The sequence below is a fragment of the Neopelma chrysocephalum genome, unplaced genomic scaffold (assembly GCF_003984885.1).
Source record: "Neopelma chrysocephalum unplaced genomic scaffold, ASM398488v2 Primary Assembly neopelma1_128, whole genome shotgun sequence".
NCBI classification, from domain to species: Eukaryota; Metazoa; Chordata; class Aves; order Passeriformes; family Pipridae; genus Neopelma; species Neopelma chrysocephalum.
Genome location: NW_020897790.1, coordinates 1,037,658 through 1,058,900, shown reverse-complemented (window position 1 = coordinate 1,058,900; position 21,243 = coordinate 1,037,658). Strand labels below are relative to the sequence as shown.

At 46.5% G+C, this 21,243-nt stretch overlaps 1 protein-coding gene and 1 long non-coding RNA gene across 3 annotated transcripts; one reads left to right on the top strand and one right to left on the bottom strand.

The window, feature by feature from the left end:
- Window positions 1-1,314: 1,314 nt before the first annotated feature.
- CNOT6L (CCR4-NOT transcription complex subunit 6 like) lies at window positions 1,315-18,897 on the bottom strand. Of its 2 annotated transcripts, XM_027698464.1 has the most exons (12): window positions 18,635-18,897; window positions 8,897-9,018; window positions 8,498-8,684; window positions 7,922-8,007; window positions 7,678-7,767; window positions 6,837-6,905; window positions 6,382-6,539; window positions 5,663-5,817; window positions 5,256-5,407; window positions 4,339-4,563; window positions 3,674-3,876; window positions 1,315-3,425 (listed from the first exon to the last, which is right to left on the bottom strand). In XM_027698464.1, exons 2-12 carry the CDS (start codon window positions 9,006-9,008, stop codon window positions 3,213-3,215), a joined length of 1,650 nt encoding a protein of 549 aa, XP_027554265.1. In that variant the 5' UTR covers window positions 9,009-9,018; window positions 18,635-18,897; the 3' UTR covers window positions 1,315-3,212. The 2 variants fall into 2 exon arrangements, with proteins under 2 accessions (XP_027554265.1, XP_027554266.1); XM_027698465.1 differs by lacking the exon at window positions 18,635-18,897 and having other exon boundaries at window positions 8,498-8,680; window positions 8,897-8,980.
- On the top strand, window positions 15,651-18,697 carry LOC113974915. The gene is made up of 4 exons (XR_003536697.1): window positions 15,651-15,765; window positions 16,817-16,968; window positions 17,667-18,038; window positions 18,410-18,697. It is a non-coding gene; the product is annotated as an uncharacterized LOC113974915 (long non-coding RNA).
- Window positions 18,898-21,243: the final 2,346 nt, after the last annotated feature.

Genomic DNA, 21,243 nt, shown 5'->3' with positions numbered 1-21,243 from the left:
GGAAGACCCCCCAGAACATCCCACCTCCATGGTGACCAAGCAGGACAAGGACTTGCTGCTCTGTGATGCTGATTTTAGCTGAACCACCTCCTGCTGCTCCCATGTCCCAGCGTACTAGGTAAGGATGTCCTTGAGTCCTTAAAGTCTTTCCCTAAATCACCTCCTGAATTAACTGTGAATTTCCACACCACTTTCTCCCTTACCAAAACCAACCCCAGATTAGAAAAGGGATCTGAACCTTGGAGGTCTCAATTTCTCACTCATGATTTGTAGCTGACATCTCCCTGGCCTGGATGTGGAAAGCTGGTCTCCAAAAGCCCAATATTTGGGATTAAGTGGGAGCTGCAGATGCTCACCACCTTGGTAAAGTGAAGCTTGAGAGGGCGAATGTGGATTTAGGAGTTGGCAAGGTGGGAGCCCATCAGCCCTCCCAGTGTTACCTGAGTGCTGGAGATCACGGCCAAGCTGCCTTCTGGAAAGGGGAGGAGTCCAAGATTTTGGGTTTCTAGTCCATAAAACACAGAACAGCTGGGACACTCGGGAAGGAAAGCTCGTCTGGGACCCCAGTAGACCACACCTGAAGGAAAGGTGGTCTGAGACCTCACTGGGCCATCCCTGACTGCTCACTTGTTCCCCCTCCTTAGAGTGAAAGAAGGAAACAAAAATATTCAGCTGCATTGTACAAAATTCTCTTTTTATATATATATATATGTATATATGTATATATTTACACACACAAAACCTCCATATGGAACAGATTTACCAGGCTGAGTTTTAAAAAGTTGCTTGTAGAAGGGTGTTGGATTTTGTTTTCTCTGCTTGCTTTAGGCAGTGCTGTCGCTTGAAAGTGGACACCAGGCACCGTGTTTTGGAAAGGAAGGAGCAGGGAAAGGCTTGGAGCCTTTTTTCCAGATATTGGCTGCGACATGCTGGGAATTGAGGAGTGGTGATGGATAGAACAGCTGGGAAAAAAGCACCATGCCCTCACTGCTCCTGCTGGGAAGGGGAAACAGAAGGGAGCTGGACAGGAGAAAGGCAGGTAAACATGTGCATTGACTGAAACATAACCAAGATTTTTTTTTTTTGTGCAATGTCTGTTAAAAAAACATTTCTGTGTTAAAAACCACACGGTGTGATGGGTGTTGGGAAGTGCATTTGGCAGCAGAGAAAATCCAATGGAACACCTTCCCGCAACAGAATACTTCCACCATTAGAAACCAAAGGAAAATCCAACTTGAGCAGCTCACGTTTGCCAGGGTTTGGGTTTTTTCCATCCCCATCCTCTCCCACCCCGATTATTACAAAACATGGGTGTTGGGTTTGTGTTTTTATTACTAAACTCCTCTGCAGTTCATAGACAACCATGGGTGACTTGGAAATTCCATTTTATACAAACAGCTCAAAAAAATACCGGGAGTGAAGTATGGTGGGAGTCACTGCTCACGTTGGGAGTTACCGTGCGTGGAGGAACAGGAGGAGCAGGTCAGTGCATACCTCCAGAGAAAAGCACCCCCCCCTTCCCAAAAAAACATACAGCAGCTGGTTACAGAAAGGTAATGTCCACAGAATTAAGTTTTTCATGCTATTCTACTTTCCAGTACTCTCAAATCCATGTGCCATAGCCAGGTGGGGAAGGCTGAGGTATATTCAGAGATACCTGCACCCAGAGGAAAATCCATCTCTGTAAAGGTTTTTTTTGTTTTTGTTTTTGTTTTTTTTTCTTTTTGGTTTTGGGGTTGGTTTTTTTTGCACAAATCAGGTGCTGCACAGGAATTTTCCCCAGCTCCCATTGCTTCCAATTGATCAAAGACCATTAATGACGCCTCCATTTTTTAGGCACTGCTTTTCCAAGGGAAAAGTTGTTGTTTTGTTGAACCCATTTTTGCATTCTGGCCCACCCCACCCCCTCCCCAACCTCCAACCAGAGTCAGGGAACAGTTTCTCCTGTAAGTCCAACTGGGGTGTTTTTTTTCCCCTATGGATAATATCCACAACAAAGGAAATGTTTAATTAAAGAGAAACAGCCTGACTTGGCAGTTTTGCAAGACAGAAGATGGCTCCTTAGTATTTAAAACTAATTTCACAATTTAAATTGGACTTTTTTTTTTTTTAAAGTATACGAATGAGACATAAATATAGGCTTATCAATCTGCTTAAAAATTTCATTCACATCATGGAAAATGTTTCTCATTTATTAAAAATATCACATTTGGAGACTAGAAACAGTAAAGTGCATGAAAAGTTTCAAATAGAAATTCAAGAAAATCTTATAGCAGCAAAAAAGCAGAATAAAGAAAAACTTAAAAACACAGACACGACCTTTTCCTATCACTGTGCCTTTTTTTTTTTTTAAACATTAAGCAGCCAAACAGGTTTGTGTTTTGTTTTGTTTTTTTTTTCAGAAAATTGCATCATGTTTAATGCCTCTTCAGGCACAAGGTTTTGAACTGGCCACCCAGAGCATTAAAAGGAAGGAAAAAAGGATTTCCAACACATCCAAAGAGCATTAACAGTTGGGAAGGAACCAGCAGCTTTTTAATTCAACCCTGACCAACAACAGCTCCCAAATAAATTGGCATCAGGAGGATTTAGAGCTCAAATTTGATCACAGATATTTGGCTATCTTTGGTTTTCTGATAGTAGTGAGACGAGGGGCAGGGCCACGCTGCCAATCATTTATAGTCATGTATTAAGTGCTTCACTAATGTGCAAATTTTATGTTGGATGCAGAGTTCAGTCTCTGTTTTAGGTTTAAACAAACAGTATTTCTAATATTCTTCCTACAAAACAAGCATCTCTAGTTTTGCTTTTCTTTGTCTTAACAGGTTGGCTCATTTTGCCACGTTCTGGAAAAAAGCATTACCTTGAAATATGTTAAATGCCAAGTTATTAATCTCATTTGTCCGTTTAGAAGTGCAGCTTCCTACTGAAAAGAAAAAGCCAGTTTAAAATAAAATAAAAAAACCCCAAACAACCCAAAACAAAAAATTAAATTAAAAACCTGGAAAAGGGGAATAATACTTTGGTTCCAGCCCTAGTGCCAAATGATACCAATATGCACCAAAATGTGCAAAATCTCATATCAAACACATAAGGAAAAGGAGCTCGAAGCAGCAGCTTAAGGTTGGCCATACTTCACTCCTATATACTTGGATTTACAACTGTACAGGTCCGTGGGAACAGGTCCGTGCCCTTCCAGGGGCAGGGCTGCACTACCTCCGGCTCGGGAGGTGCACCCCGTTGACCAGAGGCAGGAGCGGAGGGTGGAGTTCCAGCTGGGTCAGCAGGGAGAAGTGGTCGGAGGGGATGTGGGGGTGTGGGCACCCAGTGATGTTGTTGTCCACCAGCCACTGAGGGTCCAAAGGCCCCAGGACTCCGAGCACGTTCATGTGGGTGTTGGAGTAGAAAATGTAGTCAATCACACCCTGCGGAGAGAGGGAGAGACACCGGCATGAGAACGGGGACTGGTGAGAGGCACCGCCCTGGGACTGAGGTAAGACATCCATTCCCATTAAAGCACTGGCCACAGCCAGGCTGGAAGCTCAAAAATTCCAGGAAACCCTAAAGCTGTGAGTGGCAGGAACAGCATGAGTAAGAAGCAGCAATGAAGCGCTTACAGGGGCCGAGGGAAAGACACCCAAGGGTCAGGGAATGAAGACAAATCGCTGCTTACTTTGAAATCAAAAGTGTAATTGGTGTAAGGCATCAAGTTGTTCTCGTAGGCGCTCTTGAGCTGGAAGCCGTGTGTGATCCTGCCTTCGGAAGCTCCGTTCTTCCCGTTCCCGCTGAAGTTCATGAGACACTCGTTGTAACGCAGCTCCTTGAAGTCCTTGTGGTTGTCAGCCACTATGCCGTTGCTTAAGTACTCCACTACACCTGTTGGCAAGGGGATTTAGGGACATAGGACTCAGGGAATGTTGGCCTCAGAGTTAAAAACCAAAACACCACTAAGACATGCCAGGAGATTGGAAAAGATGTTAACTAGCAAAGTAAACCCCTCTCCTTAGGAAGTTTTTATCAGGAACTCTCATATTTCCTACTTCTTATTGCTGCTCCAGGCATGGGGATTTATTTAATGATTTATTTAAGATCTATTTGTGCTTTCCTACACTTTTGTAGGTACCACCAGCTTTCCTGGAGCATAGAGCCCACTACAGAAAGCAGGTGACTCAACCAGAGGACTCACAGTCTCTCCATTCAGATTCCAAAGACAGCTGTTCCTAGGGGAGCTTTCATCCCTACCTACCCAGGGAAGTGGAAACCGCCCCGTCACCCTCAGAGGAAAACGAGGATTCAAATGTTCTAAAAAGGCAAGTTAAAAATGAAGGTGAGTGTTACCTGAATCAGGCAGGGAGTTGAGATCCGCACACAGCACCAGAGGGATGGAGTTCAGATCTGCTGTCGGGCTGCTGGGCCTGCTCGAGGCTTTCTCCAGGATGTTTTTCAGTTCCGAGACGAACATCATGGTCTGGATGAGTTTCACATCTGAGTATTCGGGGTCCCAGTGCATGTGGGCATTGGCCACGATGAGCAGCTGCTTGTCCACGTGAAGAGATTTCATACCTGGACAAACAGGTACAATTCTGGCAGTGAAAGGTTGCTCCCACCTGTTAATCCTCGGGGTGTAGCTACTCAGGGCTCAGCCTCAGACACACCATCAGATGGATGTGTTTTCATTGCTCTGACCTGCTGATATGCCTGCAGAATGTACCTGGGTGCAAAACACTGTCGCTGTTTTTACTGTTTATCTGAGCTGCAAGGTGGGGCACAAAGTCCCAGGCAGCTCCTTCCAGGCCTGGAATTTAGCTGTTCTCTTCCTTTGAAGCCATCAAACCCCAGCCACGCAGACAGAGCAGGGTGGCAATTTTATCTATGTTGGAATTGTCTTGATCAAACTTAATGAAAATGTGACAGTCAGTCAATCAAGAGGCAGGAAAAGATACCTGATAATCTCCTTCTTCCACATCAGTATGTTAGCACTGACATCTAATCACTGGGGGAGGGTGGAAGGAGTCAATCAAGGGGAGAAAAAAGAGGGTTGAAAATAGAAGTTGAACATTATTGTCAACCACCGGTAAGAGCAAATGTGTGTAAACACAGTGGCCTTGGGAAAGCTGGGTTGTTCAAGCAGAATTTAACAAAGTAAGGAGGGATAAAAGCTTGGGAATAGTATTCTAGGAGATGGATTTACTAGAAATAACTCGTGCCTTTCCATGGAACTGAATAACCACTGGAAACACCACGGTCATACTCACTTGCTCCAAATAACTCCTTGTGCACCTCCAGCACCACGGCGACTCCGATGTTGTCCTTGGTCATCACTCTGTTCAACATGGCCTCCGAACCTTCCGAGTTGGCCATGGCCACCTGGTTGAACTCCACCGTGTGCTTCTGCACCAGCGTGAACCTGAGCCAACACAGGGAACCACCTGTCAGCAGGGGTGACCCACTGTGTGAAAACCACCACTTGTCTGTTCTCACAGCCCTCCCTCCGTCCCAAACCACTCCAGCTGTTTCTAGACGTGATCCGAAAGGTGTATTTTTGCTTCCGGAAACAGCGAAAACTCCCAAAGGGAGCTCAGGCTTTGGGAGACTTCATCCTAATCACTGAGAACTGTTCTGAGGTTTGAACTGTTTTTAAAAAGCTGCTCCTGCCCCTTACTTTTCAGTTTTGAAGAATATGGCGCAGCCATCCACATGCTTTTTCTCCTGCTCGGACATGATTTTGGCACGTGACTTCGGAGAAAAGAATCCGTCGTATCCCCGTTCCTTCAAGGCTGGCAGAAAAAGGGTGAAGTATTGCTCCGTTTCCACTTCCTGGAATTGAACACAAAGACCTCAGGCTGAGAAGTGAAGGGGAGCCCTCCCCTGTGCCCGCCTTGGCTTGCGGTCAGGAGCTCCCACCGGAGCAAAGAGCTGCTGTTTGCACCAGCCATGTCACTCCCTACACTGGGAGTGCTTCCTGCTGGGAACTCGTCTGCATCCCTGGACACCCTGGGATCCCTCCCAAAGGTGAGTGACAGGTGTATTTGGAATAGCAGGAGATTACACCTGGTGTTTCTGACACTGGAATGCAGATACTGTTCAGGGATAACACTTGGGAGAGGCTGACAGATATCTGGGAGGGATTGATATTTCACCTGGGAGCCCTTTGGCACAACGGTCTCTCACTGCTCTGGAATGAGACCTTCTCTTTGTGGTAACATTTGGGCTCCCAGAAGATTTCAGAGGTTGATCCCACAAGCACAGAGCTTGTATTGGGAAGCCCTGGAATTTGGTATCCACCAGGTGACTATGATGTTCTCAAAGGAACATTTAATTCTAAAGGAGGAGGTTCATGTTTTCTGTTGCTGATGGAAAATGCAGTTATTTTCCAGTTACCTGAAGACTAATGATATCTGCATCACAGTTGACAATTTCTTCCATGATTCCCTTTTTCCTGTACTCCCAGTTGAGTGCCCAGGATGGGCAGTAGCCATAGAGCTGCCGGGTGGCGTATTTATCACACAACACATTGTAACACATAACTGTAAATGAAGCTGGAGGGAAAGGAAGAAAGAAAGGCAAAGGTTATCAACCTCTGAAAATTACAATTATGAACTCTTTTGCTTGGGCAAGAGTGGCTGGAAGAGTTATGACAAAGCCTAACACAGAAAAGAAATACCAGCATCCCAGTCAAATGACAAAAATTGTATTTACAGCACAGCCATACGTTAATTGTTCCAGCACAAATGAACACAAATTGCTGTTTTCACTGTGATCCAGGAAAATGATGCCCAAGGCAAGTTTTTCAGTGTGGTGTTGTGTGAACACAGGGATAAGAACCACAGAGTTACCTGAGGGCAGAATTTGGTCTCGTTCTTTTAAAGTAATCCATGGCCTTGGAGGCAGCTGCTCTGGATGAACTACAAAAAAAATTAAACCAGTGATTAATTCAGGGTTTCTGTTTGTAAGTTGTAATTTCTAAGTCAAAATGATGACTGAACAATAATGTGCTTTGTACCCCCAACTCCCCGAGTCTTTTTATGCTCCAGGGGAGGTGAAAATCATTTAAACGACTCTAGTAAGAGAAAAATTGTCAGTTGTAAGATTCATGACTGGTTTTGTCTCGTTTTCAGATTTAGAAGCACCACTGAAATACTCCTGCACCTTGAACAATCTGCTTAAGAAGGAGGGGTAAACCCTGGTGTGCTTCAGACATCCCTTCTCCAAGAACCTTGCCCTATATCCACCATCCCTGCAGTTGGGGGACATCAAGTGGCAAAGCAGAAGGCCCAGTTACAGAACCAGAAAGCAGGATTTAACTCAGGTACTGGATGTTCTTAATGGCTTTGGTGTTTCTCAATCTAAATTTGACATTCTGTGTGCATTCAGATGAGCATTTTTAGTGGGAACTACCAAAATGGCTTCAGCAAAGAAAACTTTGCACTTGGTTGATAACTGAAGGGTTTCAAGCAGGAACCAGAGGGAACAGCTGGCTGTAACACAGGAGAAGCTCAGACAATCCGTGTCAGCCTCTTGCAGGGTGTGTGAGGGTGTGGGTTTGTGGGCACGACTGGAGCCAACTGACAAAAATACTAAAGCAGGTAGGAAATACTGCAGTGGATCAGAATCTTGTTTTAGCAGCAAACTCTACTTTGAAACCCCCCTTGTCCACCAGATCTGTAGGGGCTGTACCTGCTAGATTGTCAAGCATGTAGTTCAGTAGCTTTCGGGTTCCGTCTGGATCCTGGTAGAGGCTGAGAATATCTTGGGATAAAGGATTGCCTGCCAACAGCAGAAAACAGCAGTGGGATGATGAGTTTAATATCTCACATAAACTGTCAAAAAAAAGCCTTGAGGTGACAGACAAAGCTTTTGAGCCCAGACCCCTCAGGAATTCCTGAGTACTTGTAGGATTATGGAACTGGAAGGAGCTCACCTTTCAAACCCAGGGTTTGTAGCTGGAAGAGCCGTCCAAGTTCATAAGGCAAAACCCGTAACAGATTGTTATTTAAAAGCAATTCCCTGCAGCAAATGCAAAAACACTTTGGGTGAGTATCACTGCAGAAGAAAACTCCTGATGCACTGTACGCTGCTCATCTTCACAGAGGACACTTTTCACCCTGAATTTATTATGGAAAGATATGCCAATCTTCCTGTGTCAAAGCACAAGGGAAATACATTCATTAGGGGAAAAAAGAAAAAGCCACAAAACCTCCAAAACACAAAATGAAACCAGGGAGAATTTAAACTGCAGGCAATCACCAAGCCTCAAAGAATGTTTCAGAGCAGAAGACTTACAGTGATACAGAAGACTTACAGCTTACAGTGATGTATCAGTGATCAGAAAAGAAGGGCAGTGAATCCAAAAGTAATTACTAGAACTGAAGCTCTGCACCAATCTGGAATTTTTCAGGATTATTTGGAACACAAGAACAGAAAGCAAACTGAAATTCTCGCTCCCAATCCCACGATACAAAATTTTGGAGAGGTCAACCAGAACAACTCCTCTCACCTGAGAGATACCATATTTCCTAGTTCTGCTGGTAAACTTCTGAGTTTGTTGGATGACAGATCCAGGTAAACCAGATTGTGGAGCTTGGCAATATCAGGTGGAATGCGAGTAAGATTGTTGTCATTGAGGTGCAGAGCCGTCAGGTGCGTCAGCGACCAGAGCGACGAACTTAAGCTCCGCACTCTGCCTGGAAGAGAAGAGCAAGGAACCACCCCTTCACTCTGGAACCATCGGATACAAACTGCAGGGGATGTCAGAATGATGAGATTTCCAGTGTGGAAGACCAGTGCCCCTCCTCCTCCCCCAGAAAAACCACGTTCACAACGGGATCCCCTGTCTGGAAGCATCTGCTCTGATCTGGGGCAGCAAAAACTGGAATTCAAACCCAAACCAACTCACCTGAGATCTCCAACTCAGCCCAGTGTGACTTCTTCCCGTTGGCTACCTCTTCTGCTGACATGATGGTGTAAATTCTGCGAGGATCTGGAGGATCATATTTTTCCTTTGGCATCCCTGTTAGTCTGAAAGACCACCACAAGCATTACCATCTGCCACTCGACAGCGCTCCTTCATCGCCCTTCCCCGGGGACACTCGGCAATAACACGTCCTGGAGTTCATGTCTCATGTTCATTAGCTCCATTTTCCCATTAACTATCCAGCTTTTCTCTTTTGTGCTTCTTCACGTTTGGGATCAGCCAAGACCTTTCCACTCCTAATGACCCAGGAGCTCAGGTAAAGTTCTTATTAGTTCTGGGTGCACGGGGCTCCAGCCCAGTGCAAAACACGAATATCAGGTGCACTCATGTCCTGAGTGCACACCAAATTCATCCCATCTCATTGTCCTGACTCTAGTCAGAAGGGAGCTCCACTGTCCCATTCAACACTATCAGGAGAGATTTTCTTCCACACCTCCCCAGATCATTATGCTGAGCAGGACTGGGTGTGTTTGGTTATAAAACACAAGGTTAGGTGAGTTTGCTGTTTCCTGGTCTTTTTCTTCCCCAGACACATAAAATCCACAAGCCTCGATTTTACACAAATCCAAAGCAGCTGCTCCACAGGATGCAGCTTTTCCCCCACACCTCTCCTACAACTGGCTGCAATAGCTGTGAAGCTCTTAAAACAGCTACATTTGAGGAAACAAGCTGAGGTTTTTTTCAGCAAGTCCAACTAAAGAGACATCCCACAGACCCTTTATGAGCGTACAGCACTGCAGTTTCTTCCAGCTGATGCAGACAGCCAAAGCTGCGCTCCAGCATCGCACGGCAGCAGGAGCTGGCAGGGCTGTCCCCCGAGAAGGGTCTCAGTTACAGGTCTGCAGCTTCCTTCCCGAATGCCCAGGGAAATTCCAGGGGCAAATGCGAGCCCCACATCTAATTATAGCCCCCTGCTATTTCCAGGTGAAGTCACACGGCGAGGAGAGCCACAGGATAAGAGGATTCTGTGCTCACAACTGCCCGGAGCGGGGCCGTGAATGAACGGGTTACTTAAGGACAAGGGATTAGACCTGAAATCCTTTGCTCCTCGTCCCAGAACCCCAAAATCAAACAACACAAACAGGCCTTTCCCAACACAAACAAGGCTGTGCCTTGGGAGTGCTACATCTCTGGTGCTTGGGTTTTGCTGGATTTATCTTCACTGTTCAACAGGTGCACGTGCAGAAGTGGGGAGCACTTGAACAGATTTCTAAGTGGAAACACAAAAGCTCTGAGGGGGAAAATGGAGCAGAAAGCCAGCAAAGGGTTTATGGCAGAAGGGAGCTTTTACAATCTCTAGGTCTTAATCATCAAACATTTGAACTGATCCACGTGGGTCTTTGTTTTGCTGTTTAATCTGTCACACTCAAAACAATCTGTACTTTAGCACATCTGGACCCAGGGCATGGCAGACTTTGCTGTCCAGCTCCCAGGATTTGGGCGAGTGCCGCGTGGCGCAAGTCCCTAAACCCGTGGTGGTGAGACCATCTGAGTCACCCCATGCTCATCCACAGCAGCCCAGGGATGACCACTGCCCAGGTGACACCATCCAAAAGCTCCAGGACTGCAGTTTCCTCCTTGGCAGGGCACCCAATAAATTATGGTGAAGTATCACTCATTAAGACAAGTGCTCTGCCAATTCAGAGTGATTTGTGGCTGTCAGAGGCCTTCCAAAGAAATGAGCCCTGAGCTGTGAGGCAAAGACACGCACATTTTTCAGCTGTTACTCACTTTAATACGGCTTTGAGTGAGTCAAACAGGCAGCAGTGTCATTGCCACAGTTACAGAAAAGGGAAAACAAACCTAAATCAAATATACTTTTTTTTCTTCTACATAACAGGAACATTGAGCAAGACTTGAAAGCCACCATGTGTATTTCTTTTTTTAGGCAAAAAACGAATTTTGCCTCGTTCCCATCTCCCACCCTGCTTGTCCTGAAACTAAAACAATATCCAGAAATCCCAGCCTGCTTTTGCTCAGTCTTCAGGGAGCTACGCTGAGTTCCCTGAATCAGTTAATCCCAAAATCAGATGTGCATGAGTGCAAATTTTTGCTGGCTTTTCTTCTAAAGGCTCGCCTTGGAAAACTTCAGACTTCTAAAACCTGCTCTCTGCTACAGATCTAGTCATGTAAATGTATAGTGTGATCCTGATTTTGTGTAAATCAAACACAAAATCTCTTCCTGATTTTGTGTAAATTAAAGAAAACCTGAGGTTGACAACATCAGTGCATTAGTAAGAACAATATTTAAGCTCTGGGGGTTCCTAACATAAGTCTTTGGGTCCACGCTGACTATCATTTAAAGCCTGGAAAAAAAAAAGGCATAATGGAACAGTACTGAAGGTGTGGAGTGTCAAAGAAGAAAGGCTGAGCTGCGAGGCTGCACCACAGGCTTTTAATCTGAAGGTATGTTTTTCTGGGCAACAAACAACAGGAGCTTCTGGGTTTCAGACAAGCAGTCCCTTCCCTAGGGAGGGTAGAGGATGCATTTCTTAAATTACAGTGACTACAACACGTTCTGTTTAAGCTCTTTCATACCTCGATGCATAAATGAATTGCCTGTCTCTAACGAGGAAGCAAATGGAAAAGAGCTGTGGCTGCATCTCCCTGCAGCCCTGTGCTCATGGATGTCTGGAACAACTCCAAACCCTCCCTCCAGCAGAGTGACATTCTTTGTGATCCTTTTTTTTTTTTTCCCCAGCCTCTGTGTATGGATGAGTCAAAGTGCTGAAGCATTTTGAAAACTATGCAGCAGACAGGCCTGAATCACTCCTCCTTCCTCTGCACTGGCCAGCCCCTTCCACAGGGTGATCCCTGCCAGGAATCACCGATCCTGCTGGCTGTGTACACACGGGCACGTGTTGTTTAACGTTGGGAAGTCGGACTGGGAGCCGGAAAACATTTTTATCTGTTGATCTATGATCTGAATATCTGTTTACGTGTTTTGTAAGCAGGCCCGAACGGCTGCAAAGGGAGAGGAGAAAGGCTCTTGTCTGCACGAAGCGTGCTCTGCTTTCAGGAGTGTGTGGCAGAAGTCTCCCCATTCTGGCCTCCCTAAGGAGATGGGAAGCACAGTCAATACCCACTAATACAAAAACTGGCTTAAGTACTCTGGGGGGGGAAGGAAAATCAGGAAGATAAGGTGGTTTTTTAAGGGTATGTTAGGGGGATTTTAAAAAACACTGCTAATAGTGGGATACGTATAGATGTGTTAGCTTATGGTAAACTACTTTGTATATCCATATATATGGTATCTACTGTGCATATACCAGCAGGAAAATAGTGGGGAGTGGGGAATTTTGATAGCCTTTTGCTTGGATCTGAGCTTTCTTCATGGTTCTTCCCTGCAGGAATGTGTCCAGCCACCTCTGTGTCCGCTGTCTCTACCAGGAGTCCAACGAGCACCCAGAGTGTACCATCCCAGGTAACTCTCTCTTTTCAGTTTCTTATTCCAAGTAACCTATTTGGGAGCAAAGATTAGCAGGGAAACAAATACAAACGCCCCTTCGTGGGTTTTAAATTAAAAAAAAAACCAAAAACAATTTCTGAGGAGATTTCAAATGATCTTAGAGGAAAGTATAATCAAAGTACATAAAAGGAGACTCCTTGGCCATGAGTAAGTATCCTACAAACAGGAAGAGAGTTAAACATCTTTGCAACCCTCAGGTTCAGCCTTTCAATTCCTTAACTTGAAACTTTTGGGGATCTCTGTACTGGTGCTGATAGGATGGAGAGCTGTTCCTCTCAGGTGTAATTGGCCAGGATGTTTGTGCTGGGAAGGAGAAGAGAACAGACTCAATCCTCTCTGGCACAGAGCACAGGGAAATAAAAGTTGGTGGTGGGAACAGGGACAGGTAAGAGGTAACCATGAACCTGCAGCTGGCAGTAAATTCAGCAGTGGTGGGATCTCAGGGGGCTTCCTGTTCTCACTTCAACAAAGACCATAAAAGGCCAGAGAAACAGAGCAGTCATAGAAGCAAACCCTGGAGAAAACCAGCAAAAGCCAAGGGGAGGAGCGGGAAGGGAGGGAACGAGCTGTATTTGATTAATTCTAGAGCCAACTGGCACTCACTTGATGGAAATGTTAATTGTCCTACTGACATATACCCACCAGTTATTCCCCCCTTTCCTCATCTCCTCTAAATGAAGCACAGACTCTTTTCTTAAATCACAGGTGACATAACAATATCCAGGTTTCCACCCTTCCTCTTCCTCCGTGTCACACCCCCACTTACAAGAACAGCTGAACTATTTACTGCATGGCAATACTACGTGGCATTACGTAGGGAATTTTTATTTCTCTACTTAGTTAACATTCAGTTTTCACTCCACAGTTTCTGCTCTGCTGGAAGTAGCCAGTTACCTCTCATTGTGTGCATGACAACTCCTGAATATCTGCACCAAGTCACAGAGTGATACCTGCCTTTGTCTGCAGGTGCCTTTTATACTTTTATGCTTTCAGAGGAGCTCTTGGGGCTGGTTTACATGCAAACACAGGGCAGGTCACTCCCAAAAAGTAAGGCTCTGCTTAACAGAAATGCTGACAAGGGGCTATTATAGAGCAAGAAGAGTTTCAACAGCCAGCCTGTAAATAAATCTAATCAGAAGCCCCCAAGGGGCTGGTTTAAATAGTATATTTATTTATTTATTTACGCGAGTATCTTGCAGTGTTCCAGAGAAATGACCCATTTGCAATGCTGCTCCAGCCCCTGGAGAGTGCTGGGCTTCTAATGAGATCCAGGACAGAGTGGCTTAAAGGATTAGGAACTGAAGTCACTGGGAGCGTGGGGAGGGAAGCAGCCAGTGCCGGATCAAGACAAAACGCTGTCCTGGGCTGTGGGCACGGGGCAGAGCTTAAAGCAGGTTTTCCTAGGACTGGTTTGACAGCCAGAGGACTGGGGAGACAGAAAACTCCCAGCAGCCAGAACAGAGTAAGCTCCAAGTGTTGAGAGGTGTGTGAAAGTCCCTCGGAGCCGGGAGGGAAAGAGCTGCTTTATTGACAGCCATTCAGTCACCGCTTAGGAATGACAAAGACCCTGCTCAGGTTGCTGCCAGCCAACACCTTGTCTCATTCAACTCCTCGGGATCAATAACTGGAGAGGAGTCAGCTATCGACCGATTTTTTTGAGGAAAACTCCACCGGAATCATGAATCAGTAAAGAGGGAGTGGCCTTCTCAATGAACCTTTCTTTAAAATACAGCTGGAATCATCAATAACCTTTCATCCCTCAAAGAAAAGTTTGTGCTAGGAGAAAAGAAATGAGATTATTTCCACGGCCACGATGATATCTTCCCCTTTGAGTGGGAGGCTGCCAGCACTTTCACAAAATAAGCAAAGCCCAGCAACACTTCAGCTACTCTCCCTCCAAGATCGAGAGATAAGGCCCAGCTTATCACCCACAATCTGTTCTTCCCAGCAATAATTAACAGCCTGCCACCATAAAAACTCACTGCAGACAGCTTTAAAGTTACAAGGCCTGCCCTGTTCAGCTACAGGTAGGTTTGGATGAGTCAAGATTTTAAAAGAAAGGAGGACAAAGAAAAAAATAACCCAAAGGAAAAAGTACACACCAATAGTGGAAACTGTTTTGCAATCGTTGGCACAATAAATGAGCCCAGTTTGAACAGGCCACAGGATGCTGCCTCAGTGCTCAAAGTAGCTGGGCTTGTATGCTCAGGATAAGAGAGAGAAGGGATCTGTTTAAAACAAAGCAGTTTATAGGCATAAACCCTGTTCTGCATAGGGTATATTTAAATGTACTTTGCTTTCTAAATCCAGGAAGTAAAAAAAAGCTTGTCTGATAGCCTGAGCAAAGCATATTATTTGGATATCGAAAGACAGTTCAGCTGCTTCTGTATCTGATTATCCCAATCTTTCCCATGAGCATTTACACCACACTTAAACTTAAATTTCCAAATAGAATCACAGACTGGTTTGGGCTCCAAGCCCTGTCCAACCTGGCCTTGGACACTTCCAGGGATGGGGCAGCCACAGCTTCTCTGGGCAACCTGTGCCAGAAGAGATGTTGAACTTGTGTGGGTTCCTCTGTTCAGCCACCCAAAGGGATTTCACCTAAAGCCAGGGAATAACTCTGGCAAATTTTGCTGAAGTTTTTCAAGCAGGTTGGTTTTCTGATATTTCTCAATATACTGGCATGTGAGAAGTTAATCACAGAGTTCTCTGAAAGGAAGAGAAATACAGTCCAACCCATCCTGCTTTAGAGAAATGGAGCATAGAGCAAGAGCACAGCCCCAGTGGTACGTGCAAGAGGCAGGTATGGATTCAGGAATGCTGAAGCCTTGTTGACAGCTTCAGGTTTTAAACCACATAATTTTCCAAGTAGAAAATGCTTGTGAGTTATACTCATCTCCCCACGTACACGTCCAGGGTTGTTTTGTCCAGGCCTGCCATGAAATAAATGGCCAGTGATTTAAAACTGAACTATTCCACCTTTACCTGCACAGGCAGTACCTGGAAGCAAGCAGAAAAACATCTCGCAGTTCAGCACAGGACTAGTCTCAGACTTCCTGGTCTCAAAATACTTGATAGATGTGCTTTTCTCACCCACTCAAAATATTCCTAATTTGTTTGGTGAACTCCACTCCTTCACAGTCTTTTGCTGGAGACTAAGGAGGAGAAGGAAGAGGCTCGTTGCACAGGTACAAACATGTGCCTGGAGACAGAACTGCTCCCAGTGGTAAAATGCAATTTGGCTGGAGGAAGAACTGCAAGCCAAGGGCCAGCTGACAATGGGAACCCGGCTCTTCCTGGCACCTGGGACTGTGTTCTGGTATGTGAGAAGTCATCTGGCCCCGCTCTCCTTTTGCTTTCTTAACTTTCCAAAACAAAAAGGGTTTCAGAGGAAAGGCGTTCACAAGTGGAAATTTCGGCGAGGCGGGGAATTCATCCTGTGCTGGCTCCTTCCAGGGCCAGCTGGAAATCAGCGGGGCAGAAGAAAGAGAAATTGAGTTTTAAGCTATAGAGGAAGCAGGAGCAAGTTTGCTGGGACTCCTCTCAGTACTGTCCCGATAGGCCTTTTCCTGCCCGGTGCTGCTAGTTCCATGAGGCCAAGAAAATGTGGAAAGGAGTGTTTTCTTTTACCTGGAGAGGGCAGGGGCTGAGCAGTGCATTCCAATACGTGCTCCAACAAGGAGAGAGTGAACCAGCTCTTGGGAAAGGCCAAGAAAGGCTGGCAGTTCCACAGGGCTGGCAGCAGTTCCTGTCTGTGCTGATCCCCATGGATGACTGGGTGACACCTTCACATTTCCTTCTGAGAGTTTAAATTCTGCTCCAGCTCCCAGCCTGGAGCAGGGAGAAGAGCAAAGGATATTCTCCACGTGGAAAAAAGAAGAACTAAACACCTGCAGAAGCAAGTCTTCAGCACTCTCTGTAGACTGTTCCTAAAGCCAAGCCAGAGCCTTTTGAGAGGGCCTTTAGATTGATTTCTTAGGAAGGGGGAAAAAAAAAGCAAGCAAAACTAATTTGTGATTAGAAGGCACAAAGATGTTCACTCAGATGGAAGCATTCCTGAAAAGCGAGGGGGAAACTACCCGAGCAATTCATTCAGCTGCCCTAGAGGGTAAACAGTGAACTTGAGCACCATCCACAAATCCCGATTATTATTAACAGCTTGACCAAAAGCTTATGGTTTTTGTAGTTCTCTTTGTACTTGTGAAATCCGATGGACTGAAAAAAAAATACGTCTGACACCAAAGCAAAGAGGGGGGTCCCTCTGCAGCAACACGAGGCTGCACTTTGCAGAGCTGCCTCTGCCCAGAAATATTTTTTTGCTTTTACAAAAAGCATTTCAGATGTTTACTTGGGTCTTTACTTCCAGGCAGTTGGAAGCAGCAGTGTGGGGAGCTGCTGACTTGCAGCAGCAATTGTGGATGAAGGATACTTAATCGGGAGCTTTGGTTCGCATTCCCATTTCCAACACAGCCTCCAGAGCCACAGGTGTGTGCATAACTTGGGAAGAGGAAAGGCTCCACAGGTAAATCATAAATGCCATTAATCACTTACATCAGGAAATGCCAAAGCAGGGGTAGACACACACACAGCCTTATCTGCTCCTTGTTTACAGGTGCAGGTTACAAGCTGAAGTTAAACCACTCGTGTCCAGGACACCCAACAGCTCAGTGGGGCTCTGTCCCGTTCCTTGCTGCAGCTTCCAAAATCCCTCTGTTCACTCACTGCACCTGAGCTGTGGCTACAACTGCTTGGAGCTGATTTTTCTTCGCCTTGGAGCATTTTTCTGAGTGATGGTCTAACACCTCCCCTTGAAAGGGATACAATGTGTTTCTTGTAGAACACCATATAGTGTATTTCTGCCTATCTTTAATCCCGTTTCAATGACCGCCTGTCAAACTGCTTTCTGGTGGTGTCTGAACACTCCTAAAGTTGCTTTTTGGGTGATGCCCAAGAAACTGCAAAGCTTTTTCTTCTAAGCAGGGCTCCAGAGAGATTTTCTTCCACTGCTCTCTATTATTCAGAGTAAGTTCAGCTTGAGTTGAGGTTTTTTTTTGGGAGGGGGGATGGATTCTTTTTCTTGTTCTCAACTCTCCTCACACAAGCCTTTTATGACACAGAAGGAGAGCAGCAGCAGAATTCCAGAACTGTTGTCACCACCTAAAGATCTTGATAGAGAAACATCCTAAAACAGTATCTCTTTTTTTTTGGTTATCATTACAGGTGAGATGGAGAAGCTGCACAGCCAAATCACTGAAACCCAAAGAATTAATCAGGTGAAGTTACACTGTGAGCAGCACCCAAGCCTTGATTACAGCCTGTCATCAAGGGAACCACAGAATTTGGACCAAAAAAAAATATTACAAGAGGCTTAGCATTTAATGCTCTAAAGTAGTAAATCCACAGCAAATCCTCCTGAATCTAAATATGCCTAAGACATAATTTAACTTATTTTTTAAAGTTTTCTCGAATGCCATCTTACACTCCCAAACTAAGCTCCACTCTTGCTTTTGCTTTTTCAGTAGTATGCAAATCGGGTTACATCCCATGCCTTGAGTGCCCTTTTGGCATCCCAAAAGCTCCTTCCAATAAACAGTAAGCAAGCCATTTATTTGGATTTATCTCCCTTTTTAAACTCAAGTAACCCGAAAGTGTCTTCTGATAATTTTTTAGAATTTTGGGGGGGCGGTTCAAAGAAGTTTGCTTAGAAATTATGCATGTTACAGACACATAATTTTACCCCTTAAAACCAGAATGACCTCGTGCAGGTTTTAGTAACAAAAAAAAAAGAAATACACCTCCCCACTTGTGCACATTGAGTCTGAACAAAAAAGTCAGCAGCTGCTGTGATCTATCTAAATGTAAGTTTTAATTCTTGGTGGTTTAGATTTAAATTAAGTAGAGACTTACCCAGTGTGGAAATTAATTAATTTTTCTCCACTGGTGCCTTTTCATTTTCCTACCAGAGTCCACATGCACCTCGGGATCACCTTCTGGCTTATTTCTCCTAAGACTGGTGTGAAAGCTAAACTTGGTCAAAAGCCTGCCTGGGTTTTTGGCAAAACCAAGGATGTTAATGGAAAACAACCCTAGTCCACGTGGGAAGAAAATAATCCCAGTTTTAACATGAAATGGAAATTTTACCAACACCTCTGGACCAAAAGAAAACAAGCAGCCGTAACATCACTTACTTCCACAAGAGAACTCCCACTGCAAACTGATGGAGCTCCTACAGATTCCGGATAGGAAGAGGAGAGCCACACACAGCAAATACACCCGGAGCAGCCGTCCCTTCCCTTCCGAGCCAGGCAAATAAACACCTGACCACGCTACATCCCTGGAAACACGGTGCTCTACTGGCAGACAGGGAAAAACAGCCTTTAAAAAACGAAAACAAGCTCTATCAGTAAAAGTGCACTTCTGCAGATAAACTGCTCCTGCAGCTGGGACTTCTGCTGGCACAGCTCTGTCGGTCACGGGTCACACTCCGGCACCGCGCGCGCAGACAGAGCTGTGCCAGCAGAAGTTTGCCGTGCAAACCTGGGGGGAAACTCGGGAGCCACTAAAATGGATCTGCAAAGGCCTGTGTTTTTCCAACAGTCTGACGATGAGGAGTCTGTCTTACCCCTGGCACATGAATCTCTTGCTTCCAAGCACGGAAGAAAACTGGGCTTCGCACAGGAACGCGGCAATACCTGTGAGCCATTTACACTGCGCTTTATCCTTCAATTAAATACACAAACTAAGGGAGGAAGAGCCCCCGTAGGAAGGGAAGATAAAAGGGAATAAATTAAATTGTGCTGTACTTCAGCACTTGGAGCAGCCCGCCCTCACTTTTAATAGTAAGAAGGGAACAAAACTGAAAGTGTTTAACGGGATTTGTTTAGCAGACAGCAGAGCGTTGCAGAATTTCCACCGCTCCGTGAAACCCAACAGCTGAACTGTAACAGGACTTTTGACATCTTCAAAAATCCCCGGAGGAGATTTAATGCCCGAGTTGGTGCTCGAGCAGAAGTTCTGTTGGGGTGAGTCCACACGATACTGCGGATCATTATTCCAGAGCACGGAGCAGCGAGATGTCAGAAGCGCGCGCTGCCCGTCTGCTCCGGAGAGAAATTATAAAATCAAGCTGGAAATAACCTCCCACCACCCTCTGGGAGGGGAAGGAAAGCCACGGAGAAGGGCTACGTCCAGGAAGTTGGGTCAGGCTGCGGCGCTCGCACGCGGCACAAAGCAAACCTCAACCGTCCAGCACGGGGCAGAGGGACGTTTGGCAGCACAAATTTCCCTATTTTCCATAGGGAGAACACAGAAGTAAAGTCACTGGCAGTCCTGCGTTTGTAGAGGCCGTGCTCCACCTTCCTCAGAGCTTTCTGGCCCTCCAAACCGGGACACAGCTTCTAGGAATTCCTTGGGTTGTGTCACACTGTTGTTAGAAATAATGTACTATTTTTTGTCTTTTTAAAAATAAACGCACGAACATCACTTTCATCATCAGTCATGTCTGCGCACCCTGAGTGACTTCAGGGTGGGGTGTTCTCCCCTCCAGGTTAGTTTTGGGTGGTGGGGGAGTGTCACAAGAGGGGAGGGCACAGGTATGAATTTAACTGTAGGAAATTCCCCGCTTAACCAAGGCCACCTAGAATCTTTATCAGCAGGCCGGCTCCTGAGAAGCTGCACCTCCCCAAAACAAATACTCAGCCTATTCAAAGTTTCCAAAATGGCCCGATTAAAGCCACTGGTCTAAAGATCTCCAGAAGGTCAGACAAAAGCTGGTGTGCGGCTGGGAGCAACTGAGCCCTTGGCCATGTTTACCACCAGCGCTTCAGTTTAAAAACCAAATCCCAAACTGGGACAAAAACTCAGTGTTCAGGTGTGTTCTACTATTTGCAAGCACTGTGGCCTGGACTGGCAGCACAGGTTTTATTGCAGGTGATGTTGCTGTCATCCTCCTCCTACGGGACTGCTGTGGACCACTGGGAAACTACTAGGAAAAGGTGGTGAGACCAGTGACCCTCACCACAAACACACCCTCACTCCACAAACATCCTTTGCCAAAAAACACCCTCACCAACCTGCTGGAGGATCACCCACAGTGCCAGGCGAAGGTCCCATTATGGGACGTGGGCTGGCACCGAGGAAACTCCAGCCAAGTGCTTGTCCCACAGCTGAGCTTCGCCCCATGCTTGGGTTCACCCCATGGCCGGGATTTGCCCCACGGCCAGGATTTGCCCCATGGCTGAGGTTCACCCCGTTACTGGGGTTCACCCCGTGGCCGGGATCTGCCTCACGGCCGGGATTTGTCCCATGACCGAGGTTCACCCCACGGCCAGGATTCACACCACGGCTGGGATTCACCCCACGACCGGAATTTACCCCATGGCCAGGATTTGCCCCACGACTGGGATTCACCCCACGACCGTAATTTACCCCATGGCCAGGATTTGCCCCACGACTGGGATTTACCCCATGGCCAGGACTGGCTCCATGGCGAGGGTGTGCCCCACGACTGGGATTTACCCCACGTCCGGGATTCACCCCTCGGCCAGGCTTCACCCCACGGCCAGGATCTGCCCCATGATCCGTCCCACGGCCGGGATCTGCCTCACGGCCGGGACCGGTCCGCTGGCTGAGCTTCACCCCAGGGCCGGGACCGGCCCCCCGGCCGCGGCTCCCCCCCCGGCCGCCCCCCGCAGCCCCGCGGCATCCCCGCCGGCCGCCCGGGGCTCGGCTGCAGCGCCAACCGCGGCCTCCGGGGCCGCGCCGCGGGGCCGATCCCGCTCCCCCCGGGCATGGGCCC